General features: G+C 45.4%; 1 protein-coding gene across 7 annotated transcripts in view; it reads left to right on the forward strand.

The window, feature by feature from the left end:
- Window positions 1–9,244: 9,244 nt before the first annotated feature.
- The window catches only part of LOC127389743 (phosphatidylinositol-binding clathrin assembly protein-like), a 30,362-nt gene continuing 23,573 nt past the window's right edge, over window positions 9,245–16,033 (forward strand). For 4 of the 7 annotated variants that reach the window (XM_051630544.1, XM_051630545.1, XM_051630547.1 and 1 more), the window contains exon 1: window positions 9,245–9,700. In XM_051630544.1, the coding sequence (XP_051486504.1) occupies window positions 9,568–9,700 (133 nt within the window). In that variant the 5' untranslated portion in view covers window positions 9,245–9,567. Of the gene's footprint in view, window positions 9,701–9,881; window positions 10,103–16,033 lie in introns of those variants that run through there. The other 3 variants (XM_051630546.1, XM_051630550.1, XM_051630548.1) reach the window with 2 other exon arrangements.

A 16,033-nucleotide genomic window follows, 5' to 3' on the forward strand; every position in this document is an offset into this window, starting at 1 on the left:
CTTGTTTTCAGCTACACAGGGCAGGAACAGAAAACAACTTCCAGTTTTGATATTTTTACTTTATTGCTATTGGCAACATGCTCTCTCGTGCTGCCAAAGCCCACGATGTGGCTCCTGGCTTTGGGGTTTAATGGTGCATCCAGACAAAGCCAGTGGTGCAGCCCCCAGCTCTGGCCACAGCCCTGCTGACATGCTGGTGCTAGGGGGGGTCACCAAGGGCAGAACTGGCCCAAATCTCTATGTACCCTTTAAGTAGACCCATCTTCACTCTTCTTTGGAAGATTAAAGTGAGCTGTGGGCTACACAAGTCAGCAATTATGCCAGCTGGAATGATTTTGCTTCTGTTCCCTAATCAGGTCAGTAGATGACAGTGGCCACACTTCCCTCATACCTGCTCACATGTTGCCTGTGGGATTTACTGCAATATTGCTTGTTGGTTTTGGTCTGCCAGAGGAGGATACTAATGTACCATCTGCCACTGCACTGGGATGGGAGCAATGGCACCAAACCTGCAGGGCCCCTGCTGCCATCCCAGCCTTCAGGGACGTGGCAGGACAGAGATGCCAGTGCCTGGTGAGCTGGAAACACAGGTTGACCACGGTACAAGTACCTCCCCTCCAGTTCCACAGGGCTCTGTGGCCTGGGGAGATAAGGCAGCCAGTGATATCTGCTGTGCCCAGGCATGGGGCTGTGCTGTGCTGGGTGCACCAGCCCCAGTGGCAACCTGCCAACACACAGTGGCTTTAAGGTGGAGGGGCTCCCATTGCTATTAGTTTTGCATGCAAGAGGCTTTGCAAATTCCTGTCCTTTTTACCACTTTTCACCTTCTGAAGGAGGCAGACAACTGCTGGTACTAATGCAGCTGTTTCCACCCTATGGCACTTGGAGTTTTGCAGTTGTTGGGCGGTTCCCAAGACACCCTGGAGAGGCTGGTGTGTGTTCCTGGGTGTGCAGCACAGCCAATACCCATCACCCTGGGAACATGGCACCCATCACAGCTAGTCTTGGGCTGAGGTTGATCCATTGATGGTGAAGCTGGAGAGCACAGCAAGCTCAGCACACGAATGTTTCTGTCATTGCCTGCATGCTCCTTCAGCCTGTGCAACTTTAATACTGCAAAACAAAACAGGAGCCAAAGCAACTGTTGGTAATGCAAGAGCTAATCCACAGCTGGCTGTAATTAAGAGGTAAAGTAACAATGCCATGAACAGCTGAGGGAAGCTTTAGTTTTAACTTATTGCAATGAAAGGTGAAATAAAACCATGCCTGCTGAGAGGGAGGTGTGTGCGTGGGCTGTTAACAGGTCTTTGTTTCATGCTTTGGAAATGTGGATAAAAATCAGCCACAGGGCTTTCAGCAGCCAGAGCAACCTCGTGCTGGCAGCCAATGGCACTGCCCTGCTCCTGGCATTCCCGTGCCCTCCCGTCTGGGAGCACAGAACAGATGTGATGGAAGAAGCATTGCTCTGCAACCTCTTAAAAACACCTTACAGAGAAGTAAACAGCTCCTCCCTCCCCTGACCCAGCCCCAAAGCCTTGCCGTCATCTGCAGCCTAATTAACCTGTTGTTTTTTCTCCTTGGCTTTTCTCCAGTGCAATCAAAAAGCAGGACCCGGCTTCCTGCGCCCAGGCCCACCCGACGCCGCTACCGCCCGGCCGGGTGACAGCACAAGCTTTCCAGTTACCTCCTCTCCTCTCCAGCACACAGATCAGTCGCAGTGCTCCTCTGGGCTGCTTGACCTCATTCCCCAGACAGCCTCTGCTGCCCCCCCTGCAAAAGAGACCCCAAAAAAGCCCAAAAAAACCCAGCGGGGTCTGTGCCAATTTTTATCCTCCCAAGCAAGGGTACTTCTAAAAATACCACATGTGGCTCTGTCACCAGCATAGCGGGCACAGCAGCTTCACCCATCCCTGCCTGACTGATGGGATCTGATTTTCAACTTGTGTTCCTGTAGGGTCACACTCCATCCATTCCCTCCCCAGTAACTCTTGAGCCCACTGCCCACCTTACTCTCAATTTTGTTCAGGAGTGAATGTCTGGAAACTATTCAGGTCTTGCTAAGGTTGTGAGAACAGGTAATGGGGCTGAGAAAAGAGATATAGGCAACAGAATGAATTAAACCCTGGGAAAAACCTTAATGGGAGTTAGTGCCTTATTAGACACCAGAAAATCCACTCTTTCGTTAAGGTTTCTCTCTCATGTGGATTTGCTGGTGTTTAATGACGCGTGAAGTCCCACGACAGCTTTTCCTGTGGTTAGGACATTTGAAATGTGTGGCTTCTCTGATGTCTTATAAGCAACAGAGTTGTGCTGTAGCCTGCAATCCCCAGGCACAAACCCACAGAAAGTTATTTACTGGTTTCTTTATTAGTTCCGGGGCTGTTTGTCAAATCCAGCAGTTTCCCATAAAAACAGATGAAAGAACAAGAGAAAAAGGCAGGCAAGAGCCACCCCATCCATCCCATCCCAACCCATCCCATCCCAACCCATCCCAGCTCTGGGACCATCCTTAAACCAAGACTAATCTTGCAAGCCTAAACTTCAGATCCTGAATTTGGATGAGAACCCTCAGTCAGCTCCTGGTTTTCAGAGCTTGGGGGCCCTTAGTGAATTCCTAATGTAACAGACCAAACAGGAACACGTTAAGGTGATTATATTACACTAATTGCATCACATTGTAGTATTTTTTTTGCTTGATCTTTTAAAAAATATTTAATTGTAAAATCAAGAAGTCAAAGAAAAGGGACTTGGTTAAATGCTCAGCAGTAAGACTCAGAACTGCTTCTTCACCTAACAGCAACTCTTTTACAGGGAAGTACTTCAGAAATAATACAGAAATATTCTCAAATATGACATTATTGACAGCAGGACACCTGCAGGGAACACATCAGGCCAGGGGCAGGAACAGCAGCCAGCTGCTGGCAGCTCCTGCCTTTCTGCCTCCCAGCAATTTTGCAACTGTGGCATAAATCTCCAGTTTGCTTTTTCCTTCCCCTTCTGTTTTTCCTCTTTCTTTTCTCCCTTCTCTATACAAAGTCAGCAATTTAAAAGTTCAAACTCCACCAGCAGTTTGAGAGGCAGAAGCCAGAGATGGCCCAGAGGCAGCAGGCGCCGGCCAAGCCCTGGGCAGGGGCAAAGGACGCGTGACTGACCCTCATGTGACAGGAGGTGGGAAAACCTGTGACTTCTACCAGTCACACACTGCTGAGCACAAATTTCACGTCTGCAGGGCACTTGGAAAAAAGGGGCTTACAGGCCCCAGGATTTCTGTCTGACTTTGTGCATCTTGGTGGGCACCAAAACCAGCCCTGACGCAAACCTGACAGCAAGTCAAGGTTTCTTGGTGGTCCTGAAGGAAAAGGCTTTACCTGGGACGGACAGAGGATTAGTCTAGCAGGGTTTGTGGTGCTCACAGCCCCTTGCACTGCACCCCTGGGCACAGCAAATTCCCTCAGGATGGGGGGCTGCTCCTGGGTGCAAGAGCAGGCTGGGGAGGGTCAGATACTGGCCTGAAAGAGCTGCAAATCCATCCCAGCAAAGCTTCTCCAGCCTTGCAGTGTCTCCTGGTGCCGAGCTTTTCCACGGAGGCACAATTTAGCTTCCTGAGCACTGGCCTGATTTCTGGAAGCAGGAACTGCCCCTCCATTATTCCAGAAATCATACCAGATATTAGACTGCATGAGAAAATGTAGTAAGAAAGTGATGACAAGGTTCATTAGATATTTTTACTGCAGCCTTTTTGTTTCTTACTTGCTCCTTATGATGCATAACATCAGTCATAAAACTTCTCAGAAAAACAAATGGTCCAATTTTTGTGCTAAGCACAATTCATGGGCAAGCAGCTGTCAACACAATTTTTTCTAAGAGTAAATTTCCTCCAGCCAATTTGTCTTTGTCCATTTCCAGCCCAGATTTGTTTGCCACTCTGTACATTTCAGAAATTTACTGCTGTCAATGAAACATAAAGATGAGCGGATCTGTCCCAGATTCACACGCAAAAAAAGCAAGCTCCATTAAAAAAAAGGCTCCTTTCTGGTTTACTCTGCCAGAAAAGTTTTCTCTTTCTCCCATCTCTTTCATGACTCCTCTATTCATCACTTCTGTCCTTCCACACAAACTCCACTCCGCACCGCTCAGGGAAGATCCTTTGAGTCTTCACTTTTTTCATTGTTTCACCTGGAAGAAACCTAATGACAACAGTTTTACTCTCCCACATTTAAACTGGGATGAACAAGTCTGATTAAATTTAGAGTTTTATAATTTTTATATCACAGTCATAGTATTTAAAAGAAAATAAATTAGTAGAGATTTTCATCTCACCTCTATTTAGCAAAACAGCAGCCAGCAGTGAGGTAGGCTCTGCAGCATTTTGGATTCAGTGCTCAGAGCAGATGGTCTTTATTGACAAACTTGCTGCTAAACTGTTTGCATTCCCGGGGCTGTAGGTGCAGCCAGCCCGAAGCACATTCACTACTCATTCCTAAAATACTCATTTCCCTGGAAAACCATCTGTGTCATTCAGTGATGGCAGGAGCCCAGAAACCTCCTGTTCCCTCCACCACCATCCCCAGTGCTATTTCTATGCATCCATGCCTGGACTATGTTCCCTGTCTCCTTCCTGAGGCCCTCATCACCTGCCCTGCAGTGAGTGCAGAGCAGCACAATGAACAACACATAATTTTTCATTTTTGTTAGTATATTCATTTATTATATTACATTAATATATTGATTAACTGGCATATTATAGTAATATTTTAATTACATATAATGTCAGGTTAAGCTATATATTAAATATAAAATTATATTGTATATAGAAATATTTTTTCCAGTTTCTCATCATTACAAATAGCACCTAAAGCCTTTAGGTGCAGGAGGGTGGCCAAAACCATAACGTGCTAACAGAGCAACCTCAGCTGCACTGTCTAACTGTTCTGCTTTCACATGAGAGGGGTGAAGAAGAGAAAGATGAGCGAGGAGTGTTGCCAAGAGTTACTGACGTGGAGTGAACTGCCAGCAGGTGTAAGATGTGCTGTCGTTCTGGCTGTAGTCTGCCAGAACCACAGAGGCAACAGTCAGCAGATGGGCTCGGGTGGCTCCTGCAGAACCACATGGGACCTCGGCTTGCTCTGCCCTGCATCAACACCTCCTTGTCTCCTCGGGACCATTGACACATTTGACACTGGGGAGCAGAGGGAGGTGGGTAAGGTGTTGTTCCATCTCTTCCTAGGAGCTGTTTACATACCTCACCATTAAATTTCTGTGTAACAATTTACCTAGCTAATTGTGCGTCTTTCATGATGTCATGGCACAACCCTTCATAAAAGCATCTTTAATTTAGCGTGATGAATGCACCTTGTCACTTCATCCTATGGGGATGATAGCTTCTACTTCTTTGTCCTTATCTGATTCAAAAGGTATAGATTTTCACCCAGACAGGCTCTCTTACTAACAAAATTAATTTCTGCATTGCATCAGAAATGTAGAGGTGTCTCTTAAGGTGGATAGATGATGGCCCAGATTGCCTTGTCACTTATTTCCTCTCTGTATTGACAAGAATTCCTTTTCCTTCTCTAACAGATTCATTAAGGTGTCTCAGCAGTCTCATTTCTTCATAAATATTGAAAAACATGGACAACATCATATTGACAATGGATGAATATAGAGGTTGCCCAGAGGGACTGGGGAATCTCCTTCCTTTGGAGATCTCCAGTGCTGCGGCCTGACTAGCCCATTGAGTAAAGACAGAGCCATGGCAATGGGAAACACGCAACTCAGGCACTTCTAAGTGGAATTTAAGCTTTCTGAAACAGAATAAAATAAGAATCCCTGCTGGGGGTGGAAGTAGCAAGGATCAGCTGCTGTGCTTCAGCTTACACCCTCATTTACTGCGAAATAGGTTCCGTGTTTGGACAAGCCCTGATAGATGTAGACATTTATAATGTGTATTTAATCTTTCCATCTCTTCTTTTCTTACTGTTTTGATGTTTCCTCAGGCTTAGAAGATTCAAAATTATCTTTTTGCAGGAACTACAAATCTTAAAGCAAAAACAAGGCAGCTAGAAATTGCCTGCTGCCAGTTGAATTAAAGAGTTTGTAACTTTTTACAGCACAGGAAAAGTTCATTATTTTTTTAATAGCAGTGACCACATTTTAATGCATTTATGCCCTTAGGGCTATGGAAATCCTTCATTCAGAACAGTACCCACCCCAGATCATAGCATCACTAATATTTGTACTATGCCATCATGATTTCCAAGTGTATTCAAATATAAGACAGCTCCACTTGGGAGCCATCCCTGCTCGCCTTTCTTCTTCTGTTCAAAAGTGTATTAGTTTTATATCGTATTTCCCTCTATCCTGCTGAGGAGGGGAGTGATTGAGCAGCTTGGTGGGCACCTGGTGTCCAGCCAAGGTCAAGCCACCACAGACCTTTTCTGATGTCCAACGTGGGGCCTGAGACAACAGCAGTTTGTATGAAGAGTGCTATAGTCACAGGAGATAGTAAGTGGTGAGTTTCTGTGCAGGACAGTTTGTTGGCTGTTCTGCTTATCTCTTTATTCTGCTGAGCTTGGGAACAAGCTCAGCTGGGGGAACCCAACTGCCCAGGAACCCTGAAAGAAACCGTGGACTGGCCAGAAGGCAGAGACTTTGGAGCATTGCCTGAGGAGGTGGTTTATGATCGAGAGGCACCACCAGACAAATGTGTTGTGCTGTCTTTACTGATGGATTCTGTTGTGTTGCAGGAAACCACTGGAAGCAGAAAGCTTCCAGTGATGGCCCAAACCAAGCCAGTGTCTGTGCCCAACAATCAAACATGCTGCTTCTCCTTTCCTGAGCACCCTTCTTGACAGATGGGGCCCAAGATGGAGCCTGTTCCTCAAGAGGAGGAAACCTATGGAATGGGACAATAATATAAATCTGTTAAAGGACAGGGAAAAGTAGTTAATGAGAATGTATAAATCTGTATGTTGGGTATGAAAACGGTTTAAGTATGTAGCATAAATTTTAAGCATTGGTAAGAAGCAAAGAAGTTTCAGATCAGTAGTCTCCATTCCCTGTAGTCACCTAGTTGCCTATAAGAAATGTGCTGAAGCACTGAACAAATGCCCACTGTGTTGTACAAATATTACAAAAAGACAGGAATTTTTTTATGTAGTAATGAAATACACAGTACTGTGGATAGAAAAGTTTCCTACTTTATTGATTTAAATATGCATAAGGCAATAGCACCGGTTGGGTGTCTGGCAGTCTGGCACACGTGTTCATGGAGCACCTCCCTTAGAGATAATGTAAGCAACAAGGCTTTAATCAGCACTCCAAAACACAAGCTGACTGTCAGGAGCTGCTAGATTTTTGTTTATAGCGCTTGGATTCAACTGCCTCCCTGCTACTCTCCTTGCTTTTTGTGGTTTTACTACAAAGCTGGAACCTAAAATAAGTATTGCTGTATCTGTGCACCTTCTGCGTGTACGAGTGTTCATTCACGCTTTATATCAACACGCTACGAATGCAGAAGTGAGAAAAACACAGGAGTGATGCTGCATTTTCCCCCTCACTGTGTTTGTTCTGGCTGGGATGGAGTTAATTTTCCCCACAGCAGCGCTCAGTGCTCCACAGCATCCGGGCTGTCTCTCTCCGACATCCCCCCTCACCAGCAGGCTGAGGGTGGGCAAGAGCTTGGGAAGGGGCAGAGCTGGGACAGCTGACCCAAACTGACCAGAGGAATATTCCACACCAGAGGACATCTTGATCAGCAATAAAAGCTAAGAGGAACACCATTATTGCAACATTTGTCTTCCAGAGCAACTACTACACGTACTGAAGCCCTGCTTCCTGGGAGGTGGCTGGACATTGCCTGCTGATAGGAAATGGAGAATAACCTTCTGTTTTCCTTTGGTTCCACACATGGCCTTGCTTCTGCTTCATTAAACTGCCTTTGCCTTGACCCGTGAGGGTTTTTTCCGTCTTATTTTCCCCCCTCTTGAGGAGGAGGGTGACAGAGCGGCTTGGTAGGCACCTGGTGTCCAGCCAGGGTCAACCCACTACAAAACCTGTGTTGTATTTGTAGCCAGGTAAAAAGCTGGTAAAAGGCAGCCTGGCTAGGAGGACCGGGGAGCCTCAGAGCCTGCCATTTCTTGGCTGTGTGGTTAACCCTGCTTGTGTGGTACCACAAGTGGGATCAATGGTGGTTTGAAACATTTCCCTGGTAATGATCCAGCTGTAATGGGCCAGTATGGTAGAAACCACTGTCACACCTGGCAGAAGCTGCACCCATGCTCCTGTTTGCTCTCCAGAAAATGGCAACAATTGAACACACACACACACAATGAGTGAACCACCATTCCTCTTGCCCATTTTGGGCTGAGCAGATCACCTGGTTCCTCACCCACATGGTTCTTTGGTGTAATTTTAAACATGCAAGACCCATCTCCTCCAAACCAGGTTGATGCCAGGTAGCCAGCCCCACGGTTTAACAAGGTTCCAGCCCCCTCAGTACAACCTCTCCCCCTCCAGAGGGAATTCCTCGTGAAGCTTCCAGAGGAGCAGGCACACAGCCCGGCCCCTGGGTGTAGCCCAAGGTTTGGTTTTGCCAGCAGAACATGAGAGAGTCTCAGCAAGAGACACCAGGCTCTTCCTTTGTGTGGATGTTGCTTCGACAAATAACGTCTGTAAAGGAAAAGTTTCCTTGAGGAGCTTTTCCTCTTTCTCCACAACCTGACAAGAGAGGGATAGAATCATAGAACCACAGACTAGTTTGGGTTGGAAGGGACCTTAAAGATCACGCAGTTCCAGCCCCCCTGCGCGGGCAGAGACAGCTCCCTCCAGCCCAGGTTGCTCCAAGCCCACCCAGCCTGCCCTGGAACGCTTCCAGGGAAGGGGCAGCCGCAGCTTCCCGGGCTCCCTGTGGGGAGTTCCGCCGGGAAGGCCGTGACGACCCGCCAGTCTCTGCCTTTCCCCCCGGACCCCGCACAGCAGGACGAGGCTGCCGCGGGGACACGCGGGAGCGCGAGCGCCGCTCCCGCCAAGCCGCGCGTGACGTCACGGCCGGGCCGGGGTACCCCGCGGGGCACGCGCCGCGGGCTCCTTCCCGCCACACGCCGCGCGCGCGCCCGGGGGCGGGGCGGGGGGGGGCGCGGGGGGGGGTGTGGCAGCGCGCGCCGCCCGGCCCTCCGGAGCGGGGCGGGGGCGGGCGCGCGGGGCGGGCGCGAGGCGGGCGGTCACCTGACGCCGCCGCCGCCGCCGCGGCCGCCGCCATTTTGTCTGGGAGTGTAAATGTGAAAGGGAAAGCCGGCTGCGCGCAGCCCGCGGGACGAGGCGCGGCGCGGCGGGGCCCGGCGCGGCCGGGGAGGGGCGAGGGGGTCGCCGCTACACCCCAGAGCACCGCGGGAAGAGCCCCTGTGAGCGGCGGCGGTCGAGAGGAACCGGGTGAGGCGGAGCCCGGCGAGGACTCCCCGCTCGTCCTCGCCGCATCGGAGAGGGCTGCCGGCGCCCTTCCCCCGGGGAGCCTGCGCTCGCCCCCCGGCCGCGCGGGAGCCACTGCCCCGGTCTTGCTGCGGGTCCGCGCCGATGATGTCGGGGCAGTCGATCACCGACCGCATCACGGCGGCGCAGCACAGTGTCACCGGCTCGGCCGTCGCCAAAGCCGTCTGCAAGGCCACGACCCACGAGGTGATGGGCCCCAAGAAGAAGCACCTGGACTGTGAGTAGGACCCCGCGGCCTGTGCCCCGCGGCGGGGCGGGGTGGCTGGGGCGGGCCCGCGGGTCGCCCCCCCGGGAGCCGCCGCCAGCCCCGGGGCGGCCGCTGTGGCCTCTGCGCGGGGCGGGGGCAGGAGCGGGGCGAGCGCGCCTTGCAGGGGGGAGGTTGTCGCGCAAAGCTGGACGAACTTGACGGGTTTGGTCTTCAAAACTTACCTTACACGTGGAGGGAGTGGGCTTTGTAACACCCTGTCGCGGAAACAAGAATATTCCGACCTTGTGAACTCCTCCTTTGGGAGCTGCTGAGCTTATGTGCTCTGGACGCAGGAGTGCTTGTTAATCCGGCACCTAGAGAGGAGGTGGATTCTGGATTCAGTGGTGTGGCTCTACTGTTGTGAGAGAAAAGGTACCTTTTTAAGCACTCCTCTGTGCATCTGGTGGGCTGCAACCATCTAAATATTTCTAACGTTTCCGCTTTCTGTCTTGCGGCTCTTGGAACGGGGAAAGAAGGCTAGGTGAGGTAAAGGAAAGGGCAGAACCCAACACATCTCTCCTGAATGGGAGCGTGTTGCCTCTGATGCGTTTAACTTCGTATGTTAAAACTCCTTTCTGTATACCAGACGAAAGTTACCCTTATAATCTACAAAAGTATCAGCGATGTTGCTTTGCTTGAGGTTTTAGTAACTGAATAGCAATTGAAGTTACTGTTTGACTGCTCAGAAGAGCACTGAATGCTTCAAACCTTCTACATTGCTGTATAGCCGGTCGCCATCTATTAAAAGTCAAGTTAAGCGTGTGTGTTTTTCCATTAGGTAAGGGGAAGAAGGCATGAAGCTTTATGCTGGTTTCTTCCAAGTCAAGGGAGCAGGCTGGTACTTTTGCAGGACTCATTCAAATTTGTGGTACTGAGGGGAGACTGCTGTTCAAACTCTAGGAAGAAACGTGTTCACTTGCGTTGTTTGAGGATAGGTTGATTTTTTGACACTATGTCACTTGTCTATCAATACAGGCTTCTTAGGTGAAGCTTTTGATGTGCATCAAATAGTTACAAAGAACCAAATATGTATCTCATTTGTTTTTATCTGAATTAGTGGAATCCAGCTACAGTAGTGAATATTGCAGTTACGATGTAGAAATTAAAAGCATTAAAACTGGGTAACTGACAAATTTATTATTTAAAAGGTACCTTTTAAAATTATTTCATTTTTGTCTTGTCTTGTGTTGTGCCTGTAGTAGAGCAACACAATGAGGTAACCCTTAAGTCCAGAAATGGCAACATAACAGGAAGCCAGAACGTGGTGACAGTTTGCTCAATACTTTGAAAGCTTGCAAAGCCTAAAAGATGTAGTGTATTGTTTGAAAATATCCTAAAAATAGTGTCATCTGCTATAAGTTGCCCTCACAAAATAAGAAAATGGAAACCTGGAAAAAACTCCTGACTTGAGAATAGCATAAACTGAGGTTCCCTTTTGACTATCAAATGAATTTGTTATCTTGATACAAACCTGTTTAGAAATGTCAGTTTCCTATTTCTAAGGTAAATAAAAAGCTTGTTCTAACTTGGTATCTGAAAGAGAGGAATGTGTTGGTGAGGTGGGGAAAAAAAGATGTGAAATATGGTACCAAAAATACCTCTGTAAGGGTTAAAAAAAAAACAACAACAAAAACAAGAGAACAACAACAAGCCACAATAAGCAATGAACATACTCCTCTTCACTGAGCATACCCAGGCACTGCTTTTCAAATATCTGCAAACCTTTGCCGGGCATTTCTTGTTTTTTCACTTACACACAAAACTTGTGTTAAATGAAAATGGGTAAGATATTAGTTTAAATCCTGTGATCTCTGGGAAGATCGTACAATGTACTTTCAACAGTGCAGTGCAAGTATTTTCCAATTTAAGTAAATTATGAAGAAGAACATAGTTTGGATTTAATGTGAAACACTGCTAGTTGCACTTTGGTCACTACATGTGTGTGTCATTCAAAATGCTACACCATCTGGTATTGCTTGTAATTGCTGCTCAAGAAAAATAACGTTTTTGAGTCTTGCTGTAGTTGTATCAGGGATCATGGAGGAGTATCGGTTTGTACTCTGTTCAGATTAATTCTTATAATCCCCTCATTGCCAAGATTCCTCAGCAACAAAAAATACAGTGTTACAATATGGGCATTTATGGGAAGATGTTATACATGCAGTGTATGAACTACTATTTAGGAGTTTTGAGTTTTGTCTGGCTACTAACTGCTAAGTAGTATAGTCAGATTTTTCTTGAAGAGCAAAAAACCCCACAACCCCAAAGAAACAACCAAAACAACTCTAAGCAGTGTCAGTAGGAATACTTGGGGTTTTTTTTTCCTTTTAAAGTAGGTCACGATGTCCTAAATAAGTCAACAGATCTATTTCTGTAGTATTTTGTAATGTTTTAGGGTAACATAAAATGTTATGTAGAGACTGATCTTTTCTGTTAGTGGAGCACCTAAAGGTCTTGTCTCTCCCTCCCCAGTGTGGGTTCTCTCACTTTTCCCCTCAGCCTTCTGAGTTTGGGTTGCAGTGAAGTGTGGCTAGCTTATGCATTTGGTGATATATCTCTTCTTGGCTAACTGTTGGAAAGGCATAATAAAAATAGAATAAATGAAAGCTGTAGCCAAGTTGTTCACTGGAAGAGTGAACTTCCCTGTAGACCAACGTTTAGAAAAACACAAACCCCTAAGTTAATTGCATCTTAAACTTTTAAATGAACACAGTAGTAAAGAAAAGAACAACTGTTTAACCTTGTATACAGCCTACTTAAGAAGCACAGAAGAGGGGAAAGTAATTCATATGACTTATCAAAACTCCTATACATATACAAGCTTTGGAAATCCTGTGAGAATTGATAATTCAAGTGCTGTAAAATTCTATTATATAACAGAATTAGACTGTTGAACCTTTTGCTTTAGGAGAAAGTTCAGTTCATTGTGAACTTCAAATGTTGCCAACAGTGTCACATTATGGCTTCACAGTTTGGGCTTGGTTTTGTATCTGCCAACTTTTAGTTTTGGCAGCTGGAGCTCATGAATGTCAGGTGAATGCTGATGCCGTGTGATTCTTGCAGAGATAAGTTGTGATACACTGAAGAAATACTTTGAATTCTTCCGCAGGCAGTAAGGTGTCTGTCTTTAATTTGAATCTCTTTTGTAATCTGTGAAGCTTTGTCAATACAGTAATTGAGGAAATCTGACTTGAGCAACAACTAAAAAAAAAAAGTTAATGTTTTTGTAATTTCTAAGTGTTTTTTATTTAGAAATTGCTTAAGGCTTTTTAAAAACCTTTGTAGGCCACTATGTATCCTTGTTTAGTGGGAGAATAGGACAGAATAGCTGAATTGCTTTACTTCTGATAAAGTAACTCTAAGTTCAGGTTTAGCTATTATATAAATTAAACTTAAGATTGCTGCCAAATATGCACTATAAAAGCACATGGGCATAAAAATATTTGCATTGGTCAGGGTCTGTCTTTTAATTAAGTCTTCCAGCAAGTATTGTTGCATTGCTGGGGCTACATTGAGAGTGTTCGCTGAAGTGGCTCTTCTGGTTTATGTTATTCTAATCTATAGTTTACAGTGCAACTTGCAGAAATAAGATGTTTTTTTGGTTTTTTTCGATACTGCTGGGGTTAAGGAAAGTCGTTTTAAATCTTGTATCTGCCTTAGAGCAGTTTCAGTCCTGTGACCAAGTGGAAAAAAATATGGGAATATTAAACCATTATGGTTGTGTTTAACTTATGTATTTACAGTTCTCTTAAGAGAGACTCCTGAATCAAGAAAATCATGACTTCTTTGCTTGAAAGTTAGAAAGTATGTTAGTTTTTGTCAGTGCCTGGCTGAGAATTTTCCAAAAACATTATTTATTTTCTAGTATCTGGTTGTATGGATGCTGCTCTCCAGAGAGCTATATGGTTTCATAGATGATGTGCCAGTATTTCAGATGAGCTGTGGAAGAGAAATCCTCAGTACTCTTCTGGGCAGTAAGATTTCCACAGTGCTTCCTAAAAACCCCTGTAGTACTCTTCTGGTTTTAATTTGTTGTTTGTTTGTTTGGTTGGTTTGTTTGGTTTTGGTTTGCCTGTGTGATAAATTCTGTTCTAGAAATACCACTACAGTTTCACTTGCAGTTGAAATTATTCTTCTGGGTAATTGGCAAAATCCTTGGAGTTGTAAAGTGTTTATGTAAGTAGTGCGATAAGAAAATGAGCATTGCTTGCCCTACACAATCCATTCCAGTTTTGCTGCCAACATCCATACTACAGTTGCCCAGCTGTCAGTCTCTCAGGTGCATGTGTTCTTTTATACTTCCAGATGAATGGTGTTAATAGCCTTTTTCCTCCTTTGCTGACAGATCTATACCCTTTTCTATGCAGATATTCCTGTTGTAGACTTAGAGGAATCATATTAGAGAAATTACACTTGCTTTTCTTATTTATCTCAGTTGCTAGACTTCAAATGTGATTCTAGCTTTATCATTGCTAGTTGTAAAATAGTATTTTTTTTAAATTGCTCTGAATAGCCTTATTAAAGAGTCTTATGAAACTTCATGCAATACACTCTTAGGAAAGACCAGATTTTGTCTATAAAATGCACTGAGATTCTTTCACGCAGTTCATTCTTAGGTTAGTATTTTAGAGATGTTTTGTCTGCCTAAGCATGTGTTCTTTCGTATTGGCGGTTGTGGCTGATGTGTTTGTGCACTCAAGGAGATTTTGAAACCAAAGGACCGCAATTGTACTAAGTGCCCTCAATAAAAATTGTCTGCAGGAGCCAGTATGTGTCATCTTCAGCACGTGTCTAAAGTGCATGGGACTTGCAGCTCACTCAAGTCCTCTAGCCTCAAGCACAGCTTGAATTGGATTCTGAGTAGCCCTAGATGTGAAATATTTCCTTCTGGTTGCCTTTTAAAATCCTCAGGCTCACACCTTACAAAGAGCACAGGCTGGAAAACCTTACTAGCACTTTTACAGAATTACTGGAACTGCACTTTTCAATCACATGCAACCACACTTGTGGAATAAAATGATAACATATGAGCTTCTTAAATGCACCAGATGTCTGTCAAATTCCATTGTGTTACTGTCACTTGGCAGAAGATTAAAAGAGCTCTTGTGTACCAAAGCAGAAGGGAATTCCCTTCTGGAGGTACACATCTGGGTGGCTTTTTGTGGTAGTAAACCTTTATGCTGGCACGATAAGACAAAGCTTTTTTTACAGATAAGTGGCTTAAAAAGAGGTGATCTCTTGCAGCATTTGGTATGGTTGCAGTAGGATTTCTGTCACATTGTGTCTGAGCAGCTCTGTAAGAACACATTTGATATTAGTCATAGACATAAGTATGTATGAGGGCTCACCTAAGTGTTCAGCATCATCTTAATGTCTGCTGGAACATCTGCTGGTGGACCTTAGCTTGAGAAGTTTGACACAATATCTGATGATGAGACAGCCATGAATGATGAGCAGCATCTATCAAATGGCTTGTTTTTTGAGAATCTTAAAACTAGTAAACATTGAAATATTTTAATGCCACTCAACATGGAATAAGGTTTTGATGTATACCTTGCTAAAAACTTCTTTTTGGGGCTCTTTTTGTGTAGCTGTTTCAGCATGTTTGTGTGCTACTCATAATTATGAAAATTTTCATCACAACTTACACATTTTGTACATTTTTTTAAAACCTTTGACATCAGAATGAAATCAGTAACGTATCAGAATGTGTGTTTTACAGCTTTCTGCCTCAACAAGATAATATCTAAAACTCTTTTTACTCTGGTTATTAAATTATACTGTACAGTATTTTTTCCTAAACTATGAATGCATGGTCTCCAAGCTGATGTTTAAATTGCTAATGATAATGTAGTCTGTCTTCTACATCCTGCTAAGAAAACAAATCAGTTGGCCTTTTCAGTGGTGCTGACACCTCAGTATTCAGTTGTTGCTCAGCTTCCCAGGCACCCACCCTCCTTCTGCAAGTACTTACCCAGACAAACCACATGAACAGCAATGCTGCTCTGCAACCAACAGGCTGCTTGCAGGCTTGGCTGAAATAAGAGGCCACAAAGGAAGCTTTTCTAACTAGGCGTTTGTTTTACTGGCCTTGCCCAGACCTTAAGGTGTGCTTTGATCACACCTGAGCCAAATTTAGCTTAGAGAGAATACATGTCTAATGTGCATGTCTTGAGGGGTTTAGAGTAGTCCTGTATTCAGTTCTCACCAAGTCCCTCAGTAGCGTTCTCAGGCAGGCTTTTTTCCCTGTGTGTCTTCTGGAATGTGTTCTGCTTTTGTACCAGTACTTGGGCAGAGTCTTGG

This window comes from Apus apus, chromosome 12, assembly GCF_020740795.1.
Source record: "Apus apus isolate bApuApu2 chromosome 12, bApuApu2.pri.cur, whole genome shotgun sequence".
In the NCBI taxonomy this organism is placed as follows: domain Eukaryota; kingdom Metazoa; phylum Chordata; class Aves; order Apodiformes; family Apodidae; genus Apus; species Apus apus.